This window comes from Balaenoptera ricei, chromosome 15 (genome assembly GCF_028023285.1).
Source record: "Balaenoptera ricei isolate mBalRic1 chromosome 15, mBalRic1.hap2, whole genome shotgun sequence".
Taxonomy (NCBI): Eukaryota; Metazoa; Chordata; class Mammalia; order Artiodactyla; family Balaenopteridae; genus Balaenoptera; species Balaenoptera ricei.
Genome location: NC_082653.1, coordinates 51,166,581 through 51,189,499, shown reverse-complemented (window position 1 = coordinate 51,189,499; position 22,919 = coordinate 51,166,581). Strand labels below are relative to the sequence as shown.

General features: G+C 53.0%; 1 protein-coding gene across 3 annotated transcripts in view; it reads left to right on the top strand.

Moving 5' to 3' along the window:
* Positions 1-22,919, top strand: part of LMF1 (lipase maturation factor 1) — an 81,827-nt gene that overhangs the window by 28,186 nt on the left and 30,722 nt on the right. For all 3 annotated transcript variants that reach the window (XM_059898807.1, XM_059898805.1, XM_059898806.1), the window contains one exon: positions 17,666-17,814. In XM_059898807.1, coding sequence (XP_059754790.1) covers positions 17,803-17,814 — 12 coding nt within the window. In that variant the 5' untranslated portion in view covers positions 17,666-17,802. The remainder of the gene's footprint in view (positions 1-17,665; positions 17,815-22,919) is intronic.

Here is a 22,919-nt window from a genome sequence, read left to right as displayed (position 1 = left end):
ATGTTTATATAGATTATTCTTACTGTATCACCTCTAGACATTATCCGTGTACTTCCTGTTATTGCTCTCTCACACTTCCAATGCTCTTCCTCTATCTCAGTTCAGCTGTCACAAATGTAATTTTTATTAAATTAATATTCAGTCTTTACATTATTGCAACTATGTAATATTATTGATTGCTGAGCTGATAGTGACGTATAATGATTTTTTTCTAATAACTTTTTTTTTTTTGGCTGCGTTGGGTCTTCGTTGCTGCATGCAGACTTTTCTCTAGTTGCAGAGCACAGGCTGTAGGCACACGGGCTTCAGTAGTTGTGGCACGTGGGCTCAGTAGTTGTGGCCCGCAGGCTCTAGAGCGCAGGCTCAGTGGTTGTGGTGCACGGGCTTAGTTGCTCCACAACATGTGGGATCTTCCTGGACCAGGGCTCGAACCCATGTCGCCTGCACTGGCAGGTGGATTCTTAACCACTGCGCCAGCAGGGAAGTCCCTCTAATATCTGTTTTTGGGGGAGCCATGCAGCTTACGGGATCTTAGTTCCCCAACCAGGGATCAAACCTGGGCCCCCTGCAGTGGAAGCACAGAGCCGTAACCACTGGACCACCAGGGAATTCCCTAATAACTCTTTGTTTTTCCTGGAGTTAATAGTTGCCTCTTCGTTTTTGTTTTTTTTTAAACATTTTTTCCTTGCTTTTTTTTTTTTTGGCCATGCCACACGGCTTACGGGATCTCAGTTCCCCGACCAGGGATTAAACCCGGGCAGTGAAAGCATGGAATCCTAACCACTGGACCGCCAGGGAATTCCTTAGTTGCCTCTTCTTTTTTTGGTTTGCTTTGTTTTTCATCTCTGATCATGTTTCATTCAGCAGTTTGTTCCAAATTCAACAGCACAACTGCTTAACCCCTCCCGATAACTGTTTGTTTTTTTTTTTTTACTGAATCAGACACATTAGATAATCTATCAGTGCCTTCTTCCCCTCCATAGAGATTTCTCTTTGGGTGCTGTTACCACCTGGAGTGCATGCTTTTGAGGCCTTGGATTTGGAGATGGTGGGCAGGTTAACTCTGCCAGATTAGGTACCACTGACTGACTGGTCCCTCTCCCCATCTCTGGGATCCTTATGGTTCACAGGGTAGGTGGCTTGTTGTGCTGGGGGTAAGGCCATAGATGCATCCATGTCTCCACTGCCTTCCTCCCCGTTGTGTTCTGGAGCAGTATTCTCAGGGAGGATCATTTTTAAGCCCTTTTCTTGATCACATTTATATAAAACAGCTAAAAGCATCTGGCGAGATGGGTCCTTCTCTTTACTTCTCCAGCATTAATAGTCACCTGTCTGAGGCAAGGTGAACAGGCTGATTTTATTCATCTTGCCCCAGTGCTGCTTCCTTGCCAGGTAAACACCTGTGTGTCCTGAATCCTGAAAAGCACTGAGGAGCCAGAGAAGAGCTCTTGGTCTCACTGGACACCATCACAGCCACTGGCTGGCCTGGAACCTCCAGAGTCTGGTGTGTGTCCCTGGAGCTTCCTGGCTGCAACGCCCCATTGTCGGGTGCGGGAGGAACACAGCGTCGGCAAGCCTGACCTTTGGCAGCACAGTAACAGGGAGAGGCATTGTTAGGTTAGCTCTGGAGCAGCAGCTGTGTGCCAGTTTCTTTTGTAAATGCTTTGATATTTTAAAACAGAAATTTTAAACGAGGAAACCATGCTTTGTTGCTGTTACAATAGCAGCTCTTGTCCGTGTGGGTTCATTGAATGGAGACAGACACCGATGCAGCTTTAGTACCATTAATGGCTCCCAAGTGCATCAGACAAATCTCTTCTTGATGGCTGTGTCCTCCTCTTACCAAGAATGTTATACCTCTTTTAAAGCAGGATCCTGTACTTATTACGGACATGTTGGCTAATCTCAGATTGATGTCCGTTTGACAGGGTTTTCCATTCGTTTGCAGCCTCAATGCCTGTCGTTTGAGCATTTAGAAGACTGACATACAAACAGGATTCAGGGGTAGAATTCGTGTGATATCCACTGACCCTTATGGGCCTCCGTACGGGCTGTTCCTGCTATGGGACATGGCCCCTGCAGCCGCATGCTCCCCTGCCGCCGGCATCCTGCACATCCCCGGGGGCTCCTCCAGCTGCCGCCCCGGCCTTGTCCTTCCCCGGCCCAAATCCCTGCCACTCCTGACGTGGATCTTCCTTGTGCACTGGTGCCCCTCCCCACAGTGTACAGACCTGGTCCCGAGAGGAACTTGATCACGGCTCGGAGCCTGCGTGTGGGATGGGAACTCCGGGTCCCCCGACCTGGCACGGGGGCGGGCAGGCGGTCAGCCCCCTGGAGGGAAGCCTCATGCCTGCTCCGGGCACCCACTCAGGAGACCATGCTGGTGGTGCACACGCACATTGAGAAACCCGAGTCCTTGTTTCCTTTGATTGTCTGTGAAACAAGTGCGTGTGCGCCCTGGTGTCTGGGCGATCGCGGGTAGTGAGGCTCGTGGGGCCTCCTCTGGCATCAGCCCATGCTCTGGGCCTTGGCGCGGACCCGGGAGAGCGCTGAGCAGAACCTCCGCAGTCAGTTCCCCCCCCCAGCAACGGCAACCGCACAGCGAGGGCCATGGGCTGCCTGGCTCTGCTCTCCTCGGCCCGGGCCCAGGCAGCGGCAGGATGGGCGGCGGCCACGGCCACGCGCTGGTCCCGGGTGGTCTGAGGCAGAGTCCCTGAGTCTGTCCTCTTCAGGCAGCTTGTCCTGGTGAAATGTGTCAACAGCACCTTGAAAAAGATCTTGACGTAGCTTCCAAGTCGGTTCAGAGCCCAGGGGGCGCTTCGCCCAGCCCCCCATAGATATCTTCCTGACCCAGCACTGGCCACCACAGCTGGACTGCAGACAAAATGGGCTTGTCTGGTGTTTTCTCAAGACTGGACAGGTTGGGTGTTGGGGGCTGGGTACCACGGGGCAGGTGAATTGCTGCGACCTCCCTGGAGCGCAGTCACGCGCCTGCCGGCGGCCTGCTCCCCTCAGGGTTCCTACTGCAGGACTGGGAAGGTGCGGGAAGGCTGGGACAGGGCTCCTTACTGTGTTGGGGATGGAAACGGAGGTGTGTCAGAGGCTCAGGTGGGGAGCTGGTTAAGTAATGTGCATCTCTGCTCTGGGTTACTGCATGATAGAATTCAGTGACCACAGTGCTGTTTAACGAGTGAAGCCGTGTTTATGACGTGTTAAGCAGTGTGTCCTGTATTCCATTTTGCCTCTAAAAAAATCTAGCAGATCTGTTTTGAAATCCATGACTAAGGGGTTAACCAGATTTACCTCTGGGTGAGCAGGTCACTTCCTTCTTCTCTCTGGTTCCGATTATCTTCACTTAATATTTTTGCTTTCAATTAAGGATAAATACGTTAGTTTTAATAAGTTAGTTTTAATAAAGGAAATCAAAGGTGAAGGGACGTGAGATGGGCCAGGGCACGTGGAGCCTGTGTTCACAACAGGCTTCTAAAAGCCCTGGGCTTACTGAGGCCGTGGGACTTGCCTTGTGGGAAGGCGATTCCTTCCCTGGGATGAGGTCTCAGCTAGGCAGATGTGGGTTGCAGGCAAGGTTCAGGCCCCGTCTGGGTTGGGGGCAGGGACCCAGCCTGTTGCGATTTGGGAGGGTGGAGGTCTTTGGGGCTGGGGGTGTAGCAGGGGGTCAAGCCACCAAGTAGGGACCTGTCTCTGGCCAGGCCCGAGGTTGACCTGCTCTCTGCACCGCTGCCCAGCAGGAGGCACTGGCCGGGGATGCCTGGATCCCACAGATGGTCATGGAGACAGTCCTTAAAGGAGGGCCCATCTGTGAGGTGGTGTCGAGCAGGCAGGGTGGGACGTGACGGTCTCGAGGTCTGAGCTTCAAGGACACCCAGCTGCGGGTGTGGAGGCTGAGCAGGAGGAGGAGCGTGGGTGCAAAGAGCTTCTGACCTGACCTCTTCATCTGCTGTGCCGAGTGCTTGGGTGGGTCTGCAGAACGTGGGGCAGGGCTGTCACTGGGCCCTCGCCAGGCACTTGGCGCTTCATCGGGGCCTGGCTAGTTCAATATCCTTCTACCCGTCGCCTTTGTGCTGTGTCTTGGGTTTTGTATTTTTTGATGGCAAGAAATCTCCTTTCATCTGAGGAAGAGCTGTTTGATCTGCCTCAAGAAAGGCAGGAGGCTTGAGGGATGAAAGCAGTGACACAGGAAACAAAACCCGATTCTCGTCACGCAGCGGACCTCTCCAGGCCTCGGACCTTCTGGACTCTCCGTGGTCCGGGCCCCTTCTTCCTGCGTTCCAAGCGTGCGTGTGTGGTTTAGTTGAGAGGCTCACGTGAAGGTCTTACTACGTCAGCGCGTCCCAGGCTTTAATTTGGTGAAAAGCGCTGTTCCAGGATGGAGAGAGTGGGTCTCACCCTGGTCCGTTTACGCAGGACAGTGAGGTAAGCGTCAGCCTTTCGGCTTAAACACTGTTACGCGGTTTTCACTGGTGAAACCTTGCCCCCGCCACCACCACTTGGTCCAGGACCCAGATTTGGGACAGTTGACACCATTGAACATTTGGCTCATCTTCAGTAACCGGACAGCTCTCTTCCTTTTTTCCCCTTTTGGATTGTGCCAATATCAGCAATTTTGTCATAATTCCAATGAAAATAACAGCTGGGAAATGTCAGGGGATTTGCAGGTAGCCAGCAGGTGCGCTGTGGATGGGGCGTGGCCAGCTCTCTGGTTTGGGAACAGGAGGCCTTGGGTGGGTGCCCCTTCTTTCTTTCCTGAACACTGAACTAGAGCAAAGCCCTACAGTTTTCTTAGAGAACGTGGCTGTCTGCACAGAATCCTGGGTCCTACTTTTCTTCCCTCAGGCCCTCATAAGGCCTCGCTCTGTGTGGAAAGAGCCCAGGGCATGAGCAGTTCTGCGTGCAGGGCACGTGGCTCTGCTTCCACCTTATTCCCACCTCGGGCTGCAATTGGACAACCTCGGAGTGGGAGGGAACACATTCAAAGAAGCTCCATCAATCCCATTTCAGCCTCTAGCTCTTAGCCTCCTTGGGGAAATCAGTCACTCTGAAAAACACACCTCCTGTTTTGTTCTGGAAAAAAGTTTTGTTTTTAGAGTTACACCTGAATAGTTTGATCAGACTCACTACTGCAGCTCCCAAGATGATGACTTGCAGCTGTTCTGTAAAGTGAGTGCTCATTCTGCTGGGAGTTTTAAAGACTTATTCCCATACTCACTGTAAGTTTGGCTTCTAGAACAAATGGCAGTGTAAAAATAGCATTTCAGGGACTTTCCTGGTGGCACAGTGGTTAAGAGTCCGCCTGCCAATGCAGGGGACTCGGGTTCAATCCCTGGTCCGGGAAGATCCCGCATGCTGTGGAGCAACTAAGCCATGCACCACAACTACTGAGCCTGTGCTCTAGAGCCCACGAGCCACAACTACTGAGCCCACGTGCCACAACAACTGAAGCCCCTGCCCCCTAGTGCCTGCACACTGCAACTACTGAAGCCCACGTGCCTAGAGCCCATGCTCCACAACAAGAGAAGCCACTGCAGTGAGGAGCCCACGCACCGCTACAAAGAGTAGCCCCTGCTTGCTGAAACTAGAGGAAGCCCGCATGCAGCAACAAAGACCCGACACAGCCCATATATATATATAAAACATTTTGCAATTTGCTTGCACTCAGAGAGAATGCCAGTGATCAGTTTTAAACGTTTCTTTAATTTTTTTTTTTAATTTTTATTTATTTATTTATTATTTTTGGCTGTGTTGGGTCTTCGTTTCTGTGTGAGCGCTTTCTCTAGTTGCGGCGAGTGGGGGCCACTCTTCATCGCGGCGTGCGGGCCTCTCACTGTCGCGGCCTCTCTTGTTGCGGAGCACAGGCTCCAGACGTGCAGGCTCAGTAGTTGTGGCTCACGGACCCAGTTGCTCCGCGGCATGTGGGATCTTCCCAGACCAGGGCTCGAACCCGTGTCCCCTGCATTGGCAGGCAGATTCTCAACCACTGCGCCACCAGGGAAGCCCCTCTTTAATTTTTGAATATGAAAAACATCAAACAAATCTGAAAGTAAACAGAGTGGCCTTGTGAGCCCCGGCAAGCGTCTCAGACGCTTCAGTGCCCAAGACGCACCTGTCTTCCATGTGCGGGTGACCCCTTCCACTCTGCTATTTAAAGTAAACCGTAGACGTTGCGTTATTGCCTTTAGAAATACTTCGTCGTACACCTCTGAGAGATGAGGTCTTTTAAAACAATGTTACTACAATACCAGCATCACACCTGAAAGCTTAGGACAAGTTCTATCAAATATGTAGTCAGCATTCCAATGTTCCTGGTTGTCTCCTAAATAATGCCCTTTCTACATTCTGTCCAAATAGGGATCTGACACATTTCACTGATGTGCCCTTATCACCTCTCTAGAAGCTCCTCCTTTATGCTCCCGGACAAGGTGTTTCTCGCTCTGGGAGTGCCAGGCCCCCCGCCCTCACTGTGAGCTGGTAGGAGAGCTCCAGGCCGCACCAGTCAGCTTTGCTTCTGGCAAAGATGCTTCTTGGGTGCTGGGACTTTCTGTTGCTGCCAATCAGGAGGCACAGCCTGCCTTTCCCATCTCTCTCTGCAGTGGTGAGATTGCTGAGGTCAGGCCTTCCCAGCCTGATCTGTCATTAGAAAGTTCTCCACCAGCTGCACTGCTGGGCCCTAGCAGCCTCGGTGTTCATTGCCTGGACTCATCCGCTAGGGCCTGCAAGCTGGCGATGTTCTAATTCTGTTGTTCTGTTTGCATTTGTTATTGGGGATTTTTTTTAATCAAAGTAACTTTCCCTCATCAACTCTTTGGTTGCTCTAAATGCAGTTTCTCTGGGGATGTCAGAATAAACCCTTCACCCTTTCCTTTACTTCATTTTCAGAAGAACTTGATTCCCAAGCACCCCAGAGGATTCCCTTTTTTTTTTCTTTTGGCTGCGTTGGGTCGTCGTTGCTGCATGCGGGCTTTCTCTAGTTGCCGCGAACGGGGGCTACTCTTTGTTGCAGTGCATGGGCTTCTTTTTGCAGTGGCTTCTCCTGTTGCGGAGCACAGGCTCTAGGCACACGGTGTCTGGAGCGCAGGCTCAGTAGTTGTGGTGCATGGGCTTAGCTGCTCCGCGGCATGTGGGATCTTCCCGGACCAGGGATTGAATCCGTGTCCCCTGCATCGGCAGGCGGATTCTTAACCACTGCGCTACTAGGGAAGTCCGGCAGAGAATTCCTTTTAATGTCATTTCCGGTCACTCTGTTACCACCACTCAGTAGTTGAGCTCGTTTCCTGTAGATTCTCATTTTTTTTGTTTTTTTGTTTCTATATAGGCAATCATATTTTTTTCTACTTCAGACCTTAAACTTTTATTTCTTTTTCTTATTTTTGCAGTGTCTAAGAACTCCACTGCAGTGTTGAATAGACTTAAAATCATTTATGAAAAATTTCAAGCATACAAAAAAAGTTGAATTGTATAGTAAAAAAACCCATCTATGGACCACCTAGATTCTACAGTTTATATTTTACTAGTTTTTGTTGTTGTTGTTGTGGTAGCTCATGTGTTCATCTTTCTATCCACCACCAACCCTTCATGTATTTTGATGCAATCCAGAGTAAATGTCAGTTGTCAGTATCCTGCCCCTAAATACTAAAGACTCAGTGGGCAGGTCGTTAACAAGAGCTCAGCGCACGTTCAGGGTTTTGCCTTGATGAAGAATTCACACACAATGAAATGTGCAGATCATAAGTGGACGTTGTTGGTTTTGACAAATGCATACACCTGTGTAATCTAGACTCCCATCAAGACATAGAAAATTACCATCACCCCAGAAAGTTCCCTCATGCCCCCAACTAGTCACCGCTCCCATTTAAGAAAAAGACTGAATCTATTCTGTTCTAAGATTGAGTCCATGTGAGAACTTACAGGACTTTTTGTCTGTTTGCACCTGATGCTCCTCATGAGGAGGGAAGGTTTGCTTCATGCCAAGCTCCTCGCCTAACTTTCCAAAGGACCTGCTCAGTTAATATCTCTCCTCAAAACCCTCATGCCCTGTCCTTTCCACACAAGAGATCCTTGGTTTCAGTGGCCGGTGGGGAAGGGCGTGGTTAGCTTTGTGAATGACAGCTGGAGGATTCTGCGTATCTGGCAAGTGAAATTAAAATGCCTGAAATGAAAGCATATCTTAGTTAATAGAGAAGTTTCACCTGCTTTCTCATTTATAGGCTATAATGTTTTTTATAAGGATGGGTAGTATTTTTTCTGTTTATTGTTATTAATGTAAGGCACTTAAGTCACAATCTTACCTCTTTGATTTATGTCCTAGAGAGAACGGCCTGTTTTTACTGAGTGCCTTCTGAGCATAGTGTGTGATGATGCATGGCTTTCCGTCTCTCCTTGCTTGGACGGACAGCCTGATAGATCCCCTGGTGGGGGTAGTGATTCCTCCCTCCACACCTACACTGCTTTATTTCCCCTTTAAATCTTTAATTATGCTCAACATTGTCCTCATGCAAGCAGTTTGAGTCTCTTGCTGTCTGAAAAGCTTCTGGATTCTTGGCTCTAATCTCAGAACAGACAGTTCCGTCAGGTGCAAGACTCTGCACTCAGTTCACTGTCTTCTCATCTCCATTGTTGCTGACGAGAACTCGGCTGCTGTTCCTCTTGTCAGTTCTCCGAACATAATGTCTTTCTTTTCTCTGACTGCTTTGGAGGTTTTGTCTTTGGTTTGCAGCAGTTTGACTATGATGTGCCTGCATGTGGCATTATCCTGCTTATGATTCCCTGAGGTTTTTGAGTCTGTAATTTATGTCTTTTACCAAACTTAGCTAATTTTTGCCAGTATTTTTTCAAAGTTTTTTATGCCCCATTTCTCTCCTAAGATTCCAATTACATGTATGTTAGAGCTTTAGATGTTGTCCGACCAGTTCCTGAAAGTCTGTTCTTTTGTTATTCAATTTTTTAAGTCTCTGCCTCAGATTGAATAACTTTGATTGAGCTCCCTTCATGTTCACCACCTTTTTATTCTGTCATCCAATCTGCTATTAAGCTCATCTAGTAAAATTTTAATTTCAGATATTTTATTTTTCAGTTCTAGAACGTTTGTTCTTTTTTTATAGTTCTGTTTCTCTTCCAAGTTCTCTCATCTGTTTATGTCTTATGATCGATCATATTTTCATTAATGTTCTTGAGAATTGTTACTATGGATGCTTTACTTTGTCTGCTTGGAGCTTGTGTTCTGGGTGCAGAATGAGTGGAGAATGGAAATAATTGAGATGAGCAGCGTGTGGTGGGGTGAGTGTTGCAGGCTAGGCAGTGCCGTGATGGACTGAGGCCCAGGTGTAAATGTTACATCCAGGGAAGGTGTATCTGAGCAGAGACCTGACCAAAGGGCCATAGGGATGGGCACTGGGGGCAGGGACTTGACGGGCCTGGGCCGCCAGCAAGGGAGGAGACCCCTGAGCAGAGCAGAGGAACAGGTGAGGCAGTCAGGGGGGCCCTGGTCAGCTTCATTCTCTCCCTGTGGGTCTCTCTGTGGGTCACCCATGGTGTTTTCCCATGATGACTTGCATCAGCTGACTTAGCTGAAACCTGACCTTCTGCCGTACACTGATCCTTCTAGAAGAAAGGAAATCTCTTCTAATGGCATCGAGGACATGATGCCAGAAGCTATCACTGCCCCTCCCCGAGTCCCTGAACCACCACCAGGCTCCCTTGCAAATGACCCCTGAGCAAGATTGTGGCAGCTGGCGGAGCCCACTGGGTCCTGGTTCTGTGGCCGAGACGCCCTCCCTCCCCTCCTCATTCCGTGGGTGTACGTGCCCTCACAGAGAGGGTCTGTGAGGCGCCTTGCCCTCAGCCATCCCGGCCTCTGGGCCCAGGAGCTGCCCGTCACGCTGACCTCACGGAGGGCCAGAGACAGCGAGCATCCAAGAGGCATGGACAAGTAGAGGTATGGGGAGGGCAGGAAGAAGGCTGGTGTGTCCCGTGCCATGGCCCCAGCGGAGACGGTGTCCACGTGGGGCAGAGGCCTTGGGGATGGCCCGACCTCTGCCCTGACCTCTACCGTGGGCGCCTGCCAGGTGGAGAAGTGTATGTGATTCCCTCCTTTCCAGAGGAGCTGACCCTCCCTGTTATTTCTGACGAGCGTGGACACACTGGCCTCTCCTCCCTCAGGTGACAGGGCCTGCCCATGGGCAGCAAGGAGGACGCCAGGAACCGTGTCCACCAGTGTGGGGAAGCTCTTGAGGGCTGTGGGTGAGTGGGTCATCCTCCAGGATTATGTGGATGAGGGTTACCCCACTTACGTGGCACAGGGGTGGGGGACAGGAGCTCGCCCTGCTGTGGTGCTGGGTGGGCGTGGCCACTCCGTGCAGGACCTGTGGACACACGTGCCTCCTGGGCTGACAGAGAGCAGGTCTGCCCGACCACTGCCAGCCGCGTTTCAAGCTCAGCAGCCCCACATGGCTAGTGGGCCTGGGCTGCACAGGCAGAAGGCAGGTCAGAACCTCCCCTCATCTTGAGCAACCCCAAGACAGCACTGCCCGGCATCTCGTGAGGGGTCTCAAGGCACTTTGAGACGAGCTTCAGCTAACTTTCTTTTCTTGTTTTTTTTTTTTAAGATTTATTTATTATTTATTTATTTTTGGCTGCGTTGGGTCTTAGTTGTAGCACACAGGATCTTTGTTGTGGCATGCGGGATCTTTCATTGCAGCGTGCAGTCTCTTCGTTGTGGTGCGCGGGCTTCTCTCTAGTTGTGGCGTGCAGGTTTTCTCTTCTCTAGTTGTGGCATGCGGGGTTTTTTTCCTCTTCTCTAGTCGTGGCGTGCAGGTTTTCTCTCTCTAGTTGTGGCGCACAGGCTCCAGGGTGCATGGGCTCTGTAGTTTGCAGCATTGCAGGCTCTGAGGTACACAAGCTCAGTAGTTTGCAGTATGCAGGCTCTGAGGTACACAAGCTCAGCGCGCGGGCTTAGTTGCCCCGTGGCATGTGGGATCTTAGTTCCCTGACCAGGGATCGAACCCACGTCCCCTGCATTGTAAGGTGGATTCTTTACCACTGGACCACCAGGGAAGTCCCATCAGCTAATTTTCATGCACAGGAAACAAAGACAAAGAAATGGTAAGGCATTGTGCCCTTCAGCCAGATATATATTAAATATTTGGAATATGTTAATCCTGAAAAATCTCTGTTGCCAAGTCTCATTTCCGTTGACAGGAAGCATTCTCATGTTTATCCCAAACCAGTAAAGCCAGCTAAGATCATTACTATGGATTTTGTTTTCAGGCTAGCTGGTGACACCTGTGTGGATCTGAGCAGCAGGGGACACCTGGGGCTCTGAAGTCTGGTTGCCACAGCAACCGAGTATGAACCAGCACCGTGACAAAGTGCAGTGGGAGGAGGGTCGCTGTGCGGGTCACACAGGTCACTTCCCGTTCTCTGCAGCGCCCAAGGACATCCGTAAAACACAGACTGGCAATTTGCTAAGCGCTTCCTAATTGAGAGCATGCAATTTAAAATGATTTTACTGGGACTTCCCTGGTGGCGCAGTGGTTGAGAATCTGCCCGCCGGTGCGGGGGACACGGGTTCGAGCCCTGGTCTGGGAGGATCCCACATGCCGCGGAGCGGCTGGGCCCGTGAGCCACAACTACTGAGCCTGCACGTCTGGAGCCTGTGCTCCGCAACAAGAGAGGCCACGATAGTGAAGAGGCCCGCGCACCGCAATGAAGAGTGACCCCCACTTGCCGCAACTAGAGGAAGCCCTCACACAGAAACGAAGACCCAACACAGCCAAAAATAAAAATATAAAAAAAATAAATAAATTAAAAAAAAAAATTACTATTAAAAAAAATAAAAAATAAAAAAATAAAATAAAATAAAATGATTTTACTTAAAGCGTGAAGCATTTAACCAGGTCTTTCAAAAACGTCTTCTTGCTAGAAGACGTGTTCCATTTACCATCTGATCTCTGGCTTAAATCCTCAAATATGTGAGAAGTGTCCAGGAAGCCGGACAGACGGGGCTCCTGTCCCAAGAGACCTGCCAGCTCACGCCGGTTCTGGAGGATTCCTGGGCAGACGTGGCTCTGAGCGGGTCCTGGTAGGGGGCACGGGAGGCTCTAGACAAGGCCCGGCACGAGTGGGGCTGAGGTTGGGGAGGTGAGCAGGAGCGTGGCTGCACCTCTGGGGCAGGACAGCATTAGTACCTCCTGGGCCCTGAGGACAGGCCCCAGTCTGTCCCCTTAGGGCAAGGGCAGCTCTGCCAGGTGGTTCTTATGGCCGGAAGGGGTTGGTGGACCTGGGCAAGGCCCCTTGCACCGTGGTGACTGCAGGAGGGGGTGTGAGGTGGATGTAAGGTGTGAGCAGGCTGGGCTCTTGACCTCGCTGGACAGGTGCACGCAATCATCAGGCGCCCCGTCCAGGTGGGGAACAGACAGATAACGCATGTTCCCCGTGACGTGCTGGACAGTGGGCGGCTGTTTCTAAACACCAGCGAGAGTTTTCTTTCAAGTTTTGTTGTAGCCTCCCTTGTGTTTTTTACCTGATCTCATTTTATATCGTGTCCCAACAAAAGAGGAAAGTGTGTTAGCCAGTCATTGGGCAGGGCGTGCTGGTCTGGATGGCAGTGTTTGCAGCAGTCACCAGCAGCATGCAGCTCTCCCTAGTCCCTTCTGGGTGACGGGCGGACAGACGGTTCAGGAACAGTGTCAGCGGGACCTCCCCCCTGATTTCCCGGCTGCCGTGCAGCCCCCACTCCCCAAGGCCCGACACCACACAGCGAGGCCTGCCCTTTGCTCAATACCCCGTGGCTCCGCTCTGGTGGGCGTCGGGGCTCCAGCTGGCCTGCGAGAGCCCATGCAACCCAGGAGCTCCTCCGCCTGCACCTGGCTGGCACTCTGCCCTCAAAACGCCAAATTCCTCCAGTGGAGTCTGCGTCACACATGCCAAGTGGCCGTGATAAAAACTCTCAAGCATGGCTTTGCAGATCAGAAATGTGGAGGAGAACACAGGAGTTCAGCCCCGGGCGGCCTGGACCCCTGGCCCGCCTCTGACGCTCTGCTGAGAAGAGGGGCTTTTTCTCCACCTGCTGCTCAGGCCATTCCAAGGTCGCCCACTTCTGTGAAACTCGTACTTTGCAGGCGTTGAGCACGGAAGTCACCAGAGTCAAAGACGCAGGGAGGAGCGGGGTCCGCAGGCTGTGCTCCTGGACCACGCCAGCTGGACGTGTCCCGTGACCCAGGCCCCGTGTTCTGGACACAGGCCCAGGCGGCCCTCTAGCTTATTAGCCCCAGAGTCTGAGCACCTCTCCTGCTGCCTGAGGTCGGCGAGGGGGCCCAGGGCATGTGGCGAGCAGCAGCCAGTGTCACAGCAAATGGAGTCGGGGCTGCCCACCTTGTCCTGCCACCTTTCCGACCGTGGTCTCTGCCTGGGCCACCCCCCACCCAGGAGCCACTGTGCCTATCGCGAGGCCCCCAGTAGGGCTGTGGGCGAGACCCAGAACTATCCCCGCCAGTGCCAAAGTGACATCCTCCCACCAGATGGGGCCAAGGACAGTGGACCAGGCACTCTCCCAGCTGGCCCATCACCCTATGTCTCGTGCTTTGGCCTCTGAACCCCACCTGCCCATCACAGCGGGCTCTGACTGCACTTGTAGGAGGTGTGGGGCTCTGTGGCAGAGCGAACATCGGCACCTGGGGGGACAGGGTGGCCCCAGAACTGTCCCCAAGGTGTAAAAACAGCCGTTCTTTGCCGTCAGTAGCTGCAGAACGGGCTGCTGTGCCCGTGAAGACTGGGAGTGACTTACAGCTCTGAGTGCTCCCAGGGTGGGCGGCTCAGGCAGGAGTGACAGCCCGTCAGGAGGGAAGCGCTTTCCCCTTCTCCCGCTTTTAACCATGAAGCTAATGGGTTTCCTACTCATAACATGGATGGTGCTGTCATCTTTGAAGGATCCATGCCTGCGACATTTAATTACCCTAAGTAACTGTAATAGTTTCGAGGAGGGTGTGAGGCCTCAGTTGCTTTCAGAGCCATCGGGTGGCCTCTGCCACTGAAACCTTGCTTTAGGTCACATTTCCTTTCTGGTTGGTGGCTTAGCCTGTGCCATCCTGACCTTGACTCTGGGTGACCACAGTGCCTGGTGAGCCCCCTCTGAGCCCCCTTGACTGTCAGCAAGAATCCCCCACGAGGAGCCGCCCGGCCCCATCCTCGTCCATCCTGGAGTGCCATGCCCACTCTGCGGTGGCCGTGTGTTCTGCATCACCAGGCCCATGCCAGGCTGTCCAGTGGTGGATTATCCAGTCTTCGATAGAAGAGCGTCTTCGCTCTTCACAGGCCCACGGGGACAGAGCCAGAAGTCAGCACCACATCCACATCGGAGCTGTTTGGGGAGCCGGTGCACCATGTGGCGAAGGAGTGAGGGACCCACGGGTCACAGGTCGGGCCGGGAGACTGAGGGGCCGAATTCAGCATGTTGTAGGCCTTCCTCAGACTCGTGTGCAGCTCCGGTAGACACGGGCTAGGTGATTCGGAAGCACAGGTCGGGAGGAGGGGAGCATGGAGAGCATCCACTTCCTCGGACCACTTGAGTCTGCTCGGCTGCAGCCAGTCCAGCCCACAGGCGCCCAGACTGCCCAGAGCCTGCAAGGCAAGGGGCTGTGTCTGCTCTCAGACCTGGAGGCCACCGACTGCAGCCGGCCCTGAGCTCTGGTCAGGACAGGGCTGGACGACCCTGCAAGTCCCTGTCGGAGCCGTCCCCAGAGACAGTGGGCAAGCGGCTCCTTGGGAAGGCCACCCCCGCCGCACCTCACCCAGCATGGAGGGTGGGTGCCGACCCTCAGTCTCACGAGGACGCCTCCCAAACGTGGCTGGACGCTGGGCCGCATTCCTGGAAACCAACCAGTAGCCGCCGAGGTGAAAGTTCTAGCAGCAGGTGGTGCAGCCCACGGAGACTCCCCTGGTCACTTGCTCACCGTCACCCCAAAGCCACTGGTGGGATGTCCCATGCCGTGGGCGAAACCTTCCAGGCCCCCGTGAAGGGGCTGTCGCCTTGCCCTCCTGAGGGGTCTGCGCATAGGCTGGGGTGCACATCTGGGAGGAGGGCTTGTCTTTCTGGGGCCGCGGAGAACAGTGGTGTTCCTTGTGCCAGCAGCGCAGCTGCTGACTGCCGGCGGGACCCCAGCAAAGGAAGCGGAGCAGGTGGGTGCAGGCCACCCTCTCCTCCTAGCGGTGCTGGCGAGCGCTAATGGTCGGAGGGGCGGCCAGCGAGCAGGCAGCCTCAGCTTCAGCTTGGAAAATGGCTATGCCGAGATGGGGGGCGGGGGTGGCCCCACGCACCCGGCAGGATGAGGGAGGTTCCGAGTTCAGGAGGAGGCAGGAGGGCCAGGTGACACGTACGTCCCTAGGGTGATAGCGGGTCCCCGTCACCTGCTTCCTGGCACTTAGGAGGGTCTCTGGGCTCTGCCATTTGCATTTCGCTTTGATTGGTGTCACTCAAACTGCACATTAAAATTCCGTTCGTCGCGTCTGTGCAGAGCGAGGTGACAGAGAAGGCAGACCCGGGCTCTGGGGACTGCTCTGCCCGCCCACGTGAGGTCTGCAAGCTGCTGAGGGGCTTCCAGGGAGCGCGAGCAAGGCCGGGTCCCCACTCCTGGGCGGGTACGTGGGCTGTTCCAGCCTTGCTTCCTCTGGGGCCTGCCCAGCTCAGCCTGGAACACCATGTCTGCCTGCCCTGCTCGCGGGGCCGCATTGAGGAGGGGGTGGGGACAAGTGGCCTTTGAGGTCCCTTCTCAGATCTGAAGCATCTGCAGATAAGTCCTCCCAGAGCCGTGTCATCACTCCATGTTCTGCCGTCATAAAACCACACGTTTTAAAATGCCCCCATGTGGAAGGAGTCCAAGCTTAATGAAAACGACTTCTCAAGATAAAACCAGAGGTGTCACATAAGGAACAGAGTCCGCTTCTTCCTGTTGAGACAAGAAGGGGGTTTGAAGCACATTGTGAAGCAAAGGTCATCCATGTCCATGAGCAGAAGGACGAGACCTGGACCCAAAATGAGCGACGCTCAGTGTCTGGAACCTCGTAGAGCAGACGAGCACGAGGGCTTCCTGCTTTCTTCCCTTGAGGCATCTGGGGGAAGCCGGGTGTGTGCCCTGGAGGCCGGCTCAGCCCATGTGGGCATCCCACACACTGGGTCCCCAGAGGAGGGTGGCACCGATGTCCCCATCTCGGCCTTGGCCAGAGCGCCCTGTGCTCTGCCTTCCTCTCCCGTCGGTGACAGCTGTGCCGACAGGCCCACCGTCTCCATTGGTTGTGGCCTGGCCACAGCCTGGTGGCGCTCTGGGCTCCAGTCGCCCACCTCACTCGGCTCCCTCCCCCGGGCGCTCCTCCCCAACACTGTCCAGGCTTCTTTCTGCTTCTGGAATCATCTCCAGATGGTGCAGGGCGCACGCTGGTGGCCCCAGATCCCCCAGCACAGGTGGCTCAGCCGATGCAGTGAGCCCACAGAGACCCCAGGCAGTGACGGCCCACCCGTCGGTGCCGCCCCGGTGTTGGCACTGCTGCCTTTGGGCAGACTCACCTGTTTGTCTTCCAGAGAAGAACCGATGTGGAACTGAGTTTCAGAAATCCAGAGCATATGAGAATCAGTGGGATTTCTCCCTCCACATTTTACTATGAAAAATTTCAAGCCATAGAAAGTTTCAAACAGTTGTACAGTGAAAACCTGCAAACCCACCACCTACATTCTGCCGTGGCTGGTCCTTGGCTCTACTGGCATCATCACACGTCTGTTCACACCTCATCTTAACGTTCAGTGTGTCTCAGAGTGGGGTTCAAAATTCATTTAGGTTTGTCTGTTTTTTTGAGAAAGCAGTTTACAAACATTGAAATGCACAGACCTTAAGGTGCTTTTGGTAAGTCTTGGCCAGTGCACCACCATGACCAGCACTCCCACCCCCAGGGCGCAGCCCCCCAGGCAGCCAGGTTCTAATTTCTCTCACCTGCATGGGGGCAGCTTGTTCTGGAACCTACATTAGTGGAACTGTAGAGTGTTTGCCCTTGTCTGAAGCGTCTCTGATGCAGCAGAATGTTTTTGAGGTTCGTCAGCGTGGGGTGAAAGGGAAGTCGTGCAGCCCACAAAGTGCAGCACAGGCTCCTTTGTTGCAGCCCGAGACCAGCTCCACGTTCCGGGTGTCCCGGGGACGCAGTGTGAGGGGCCGTCTCCACAGTAGGAGCGAGAACTCAGGTGTGCTGCTCATACCTGCATTTCTCACATGGGCTCCCCAGCAGGAAGAATGACTGATGACCCCATCCAGCGGTGCCGGGCTGAGCCACTCAGGGCCTGTACTTGCTACTCCCCTGGCTCCCTCCCTCACCTGGGCAGATGGGACCACAGTCTGCTCTGTGCTCAGCAACTCACGTCCGGGTCGTCCAGCCTGCTCGGTGCCCGTGTCCACCCTGGTGACTCCTCAGGGGCTGCGCCGTGTCTGTGGGCGCCCTGCGAAGGGCAGGAGCCACGGCCTGAGCTGCTAGGCTCAGCCGGGTGCTGTGGCTCGGTTGCTCTTTGTCCTGTTTGAAGGACCGTCTGGGTTAAGCCGGGTTTGGTGCAGTTGCTTCCTCGGAAAGTGTCCACTGCTGCTCACTCGTCCTTTGTGTTCTGCTGCCCTCATTTCAGGATGGGAGTCCCAGCTTCTGGAGACGGGCTTCCTGGGGATTTTCCTGTGCCCTCTCTGGACTCTGTCTCCATTGCCCAGGGGGACCCCCACGTCCCGGATTGTCCTGTGGGGCTATCGGTGGCTGATTTTCAGAATCATGCTCGGAGCGGTAAGTAGAACTTTTATTTGTTATACCTGGAAGGAAACGTACTAAAAACGAGTGGCTGCCTTGCTGCCTTCCCGCCAGCCAGGCCAGCCATGCCCCTTCCACCACTTTCCATGATATCCGAGGCCTGTTTCTGAGCACTCGATGCTCCACTGGCCCCTCTGGCCTGGCCATTTTCTGTGGGAAACAGCCAGGACTTGAGTTGTTCCACTGGGACACTCAGGAGAGGGCCCCCTGGTCACCCCTTCCCCCCCAGCCCTCCTGGTGTGTATGAAGCATCTGAAATGTCGGGAAACGTGTTAGCGGGTCACACGACATCGTCTGTGACCCCGGCCTCGCGCCCTCCTGTCTCTCTGCCGGTGGAGCCCCTTCTGCCGACGCCTCCCTGTGTGGTTGAGGTGGTGCTCAGCTGTCCCGCTTTCCTGCCACGTCCTCTCCCCCTCACGCCCTCCTGCTGCGCCCTGGGACCAGGCACCTTGACGCCCACCTGCCATGCAGCCATGGAAAGTGCACGTCTCAGTTCTAATTACACCTTCGAGTTTTCAGAAACTTAAAATCAGGAGTGAGGTGGTTCACCAGGCAGAGGTCTAGGCGACTTCGTGTACTTTCCCTTCCACCTCTGCCCTGCTTGTTACACTAAAATGTAAAATACCCATTTCTTTCACATCGTCCAGACAGTCTAGTGTCTGTTTGCTCTAAGTCGTTCCTCGTGGGGGAAAATACAAGCCTGCAGGGGGGTGGGGGCCAGCACTGGTCCTCCTGCAAAGTCGCTGTCCTCCACTGTGCCATGCTGCCCCTTCCTTGTCAAATGTTCGGTTTACTCATGGGCTTCTTACGTGAGGGGGGGCCTCGTCCCCCGGGCAGCACGGCGCCATCTTGCCCTCTGCGGCTCTCTGTATTTGAAGCCCCCGTCGCCCCACGTCCTGGCTGGTGCCACAGTCTGCTGGGCAGACTGAACTAGCAAGTGACGGCATCTGCTGTCGAGGGGGACGGGCCGGTCCTCAAGCAGGACCGGTGTCCCCTCTAGGACCATGGGTTCTCACTCCCACAGGCTCCCCTCCTGGACTCCCAGGTTGTTGGCCGTCACGCCGTGGTGGTTCAGGTAGCTGCCACGTCTGCGCCATCTGGCCAGGCTCTGGGGGCACTGCAGGCAGCTGGGTGCAGAGGGATGAGCTCTGTGGCAGGGGGGTGGGAGACAGGCTGGGGTGGTTGGCAAGGTTCCCAACCCAGCAGGGTACGAGCAGCTACAGACACTTGGAAACACCGTGTTGGGTGATTATGTGGGTCCAGATTCCACGGCAAAGTGTGATGCTTTCCCTAAACTCATTTTTCCATTTAATTAGAAAGATGAGCGTGGTATTCATAGGTCCCTTTGATGAAACACGAAACCGTGAGCTGTCTCACCATCGCACAGGTGTTTTTAGCTTCAAGGCTGCTGTTCCTTGTCCGTCTAGGACTCAATTGTAGATTCTCTCTCAGCTGTCTTTAAAAAGCATAAAAACATATGCATTGTTTCTAAGGACTTTATCAGGACCCTCCTGGGACGGTAGCTTCAGCTGCAGAGCCCTGGGTGGCAGAGCTGTCAGGTTGCTCTGAGCACAGTTCGCGGCTGCATAAACTCCCACGATGCCTCACAGGGGCGGCGAGTCATTAGCATGTTGTAAAGCACCTTTTATGGCATTTTGATTGACTGTTAGCACCAGCTGGATAAAAAATTATCAGGTGCACTAAAAGGTGTAATTACTTGATTCCGTCTGTACGTTGGATATTATTAACCTCCCTTCGTAGGAAAGCAGAACGACAGAGTTGACTTGATAAAAAGAAGTGATGGCAGCAAGTTGTCCAGTCCGTAGGAACTGAGCAGACGCTGCCCGGGATGAGCCCGGCCCCGATTGTCTGCTGCTCGATCAGAACTGGCGACTGTCCCGGACGCTCAGACCTGCTTGTGGTTCTGTAGTCTGGCCATGCTTCACATGCCCCAGAGGACAGATTGGTCCTTTCAGAGCTCAGCCTCAGAGGGGACCCCAGGTCGTGTGGGTGGGGGTGCCCGAGCAGAAGGAAGGAAACCTCTCTGCCCACTGATGGCCCAGGCCCCCCAGGTGCCCAGGGTGCAGTCGGTGCGGCCACTCCATCCTCAGGTGTCTGGAGAGGTGGCACCAGGCTACCCTTCTCTGGAAGCAGCTGGAAACTGGACACATGGTGACACAACTGTTTTCACACCCAACGACAGCCAGGTGGGCCGGGGTCCAGAGGGAAACTCTCGAGCTGACTGAGCCCTTGACTGCCTGGCTCTTCAGGGAGGCCGGGGTCCTTTCCGCGGGGAGGCAGTGATGGCCAGAGGGCTTCCTGCTGGAGGCAGCGGCCAGGGCACAGAGGGGAGGAATCTGTGCAGAGGATGCAGCTCCAAAGACAAAGCATCACTTCTGTCCAAAATGCATCCTCTGATCTAACCCATGAGGAAGCATCAGACATGCCCCAACTGCGGGACGTTCTGCACAGCTTCTGACCAGCATCTCAAGTATCCAAGTCATACCTTAGTTAAAGCCTAAGGAGCCGTCAGCCAGGACGTTAGTGGGAAACTGGTGAAGCCCAAGTAGGGTTGAAGTAGTAGTGACACGTGTACAGGGTCTCCTTGTCATTTTTACAGCTTTTCTGAAATCTAAGATTTTCTTCAAAATAAAAGGTTAAAAAGAAGTAGTATGGGCAACTTAATGCACGTGAAGTGAGCAGTTAGAGGACATAGAGGTAGGTAGGTTTCTGACACTGACACGAGGGTCAACGCAGCTGAATCATTTTATAAACTGAGTCATTAAACATACAAAAGGTGGGCTTCCCTGGTGGCGCAGTGGTTGAGAGTCTGCCTGCTAATGCAGGGGACACGGGTTCGAGCCCTGGTCTGGGAAGATCCCACATGCTGCGGAGCAACTAGGCCCGTGAGCCACAACTACTGAGCCTGCGCGTCTGGAGCCTGTGCTCCGCAACAAGAGAGGCCGTGATAGTGAGAGGCCCGCGCACCGCGATGAAGAGTGGCCCCTGCTTGCCGCAACTAGAGAAAGCCCTCTCACAGAAATGAAGACACAACACAGCCAAAAAAAAAAAATTCAAAAATACATAAATAAACAGTAATTATAAAAAAAAAAAACATACAAAAGGTACCTCCCACAGAAAACTCCAGGCCCAGATGACTCCACTGATGAGATTTATCAAATATTTAAGGAAGAAGTGATAACAAATCTACACACACTCATTCAGAAAACGGGAGAGGGGACCCTTCCCAGCTCACTCTCCTGAGGCCAGTGAAGACAAGGACATTTCAAAAAAGGGAAGTTACAGAATACTGTTCTTCAAGAGCACAAACAAAAATTATCAAGGAATTATTAGCAAATGAATCCAGGGTACGTAAAGGTGTTAAGTCCACGTGGGATTTTCCCCAGAATGCCAGGCTGGTAGGACATGAATAAATAGATGTAATTCACCAAGTTACCAGATATAAGGAAGAAAGAGATCAAATGATATGTTCATCTCATTCTAGGTAGAAAAAGCATTAGACAATGTTAAACACTTATTCACAATTAACAAAAAAAATTCTCAGCAAACTAGAAATAGAAGGAAACTTCTTCAACCTGATAAAAGATAACTATACAAATTACCTACAGCTAACATCATACTAAATGGTGAAAGACTGAACATTTTTCCTCTAAGACTGGGAACAGGGCAGTGGTGGCCAACCTCCTCATGGCTAGTCAACAGTGTGTTGAAGATCTTAGCTTGTGCATTAAAGCAAGAAAAAGTGGTGAAGGCCCTGAAGATTGGAACAGAGGAAGTAAAATTATCTCTGTTCATCTCGTATGTGGAAGATCACAAGGGCCATAGAACTAGGGAGTGAAGTCGACCAGCGTGCAGGACTCAGAGCCAGTATTTCCATGACCTGGCAAAAACTGTCAAAAAAATGAAAGTTTAAAATATACCCCTAACATCCACAACCATAAAATACTTAGGAAGTTTTCACAGAAGTGTGACACTTGTGCTCTGAAAACCACCAAACGTCACTGAGAGGAGACTTGGGCAAGTAGATCTTCCACGTTTGTGGTCAGAAGGCTCGTTACCAGCCAAGGGTCAGTTGTCCCCAAACTGGTCGATAGATTTCATGCAGCCCCAAACATAATCCTAGAAGGGTTTTCTTTTTAGAAAATCACGAACCAAGTCTTAGGTGTGCATGGAAATGCCCAGGACCTAGTCTTGAATGAGAGTAAAGTTGTCAGCATCACACTGCTTGTGGGTTCAGGCCTTCCCAGAGGATGTGGCCCTCCAGGCGCCAGGGGAGGTGAGAGGCCAAGAGCCGTATCGACGGGGTGGGTCAGTCTGGAAATAGTCCCACACTGAAGTCACGGTCAAGTGACCTCTGGACAAGACAGCAAGTCAGTTCAGCTGAGAAAGAAAAGTGTCTCCCCCGCCGGTGCTGGGTATCCACACGGGCACACGGACCCCACCCCCCACCACACCACACATGACAGTCAGTTCGAGGTGGACGCAAACGTAAAACCGAGACACTCCTCACAGATAACTTAGAACGTTCACAGTCTCGGAGAGGCAAAGATTGCTTACAGCATAGAAACCATTAACCATAAAAGAAAAAAATGGGTAAACTGTACGTCAAAGCGATGAAAATCTTGGATTCTTCAAAAGACACCATGGAAAAACGGCAAGCCACAGGTTGCGGGGAGCACTCACAACACACACCTGGCAGAACCTCCGTGTGGAGTATGTGAAGAACTCATGCATGTCACTAACAGACAGTTCACTCTGAAAAAGGGAGAGGTCTCGGCAGGCATGCGCGTGGCCGTCCCAGCACTTGCATGAAACACACATGGATGGACGCTGAGGTCCCACCCGCCCACGAGGACAGAACTTAGCGGCTGACCAAACCAAATACTGGCTCACTCAAGTTGCCATAACAAAACACCACAGCCCAGGTGGCTTAAACCACATTTTCTCACAGTTCTAGAGGCTGGAAGTCCGGGGTCGGTGTTGCAGCCGATTCTGTTCCCGGTGAGGACTCTCCCTGGCTTTCAGATGCCACCCTCACACTGTGTCCTCACCTGTTGGGT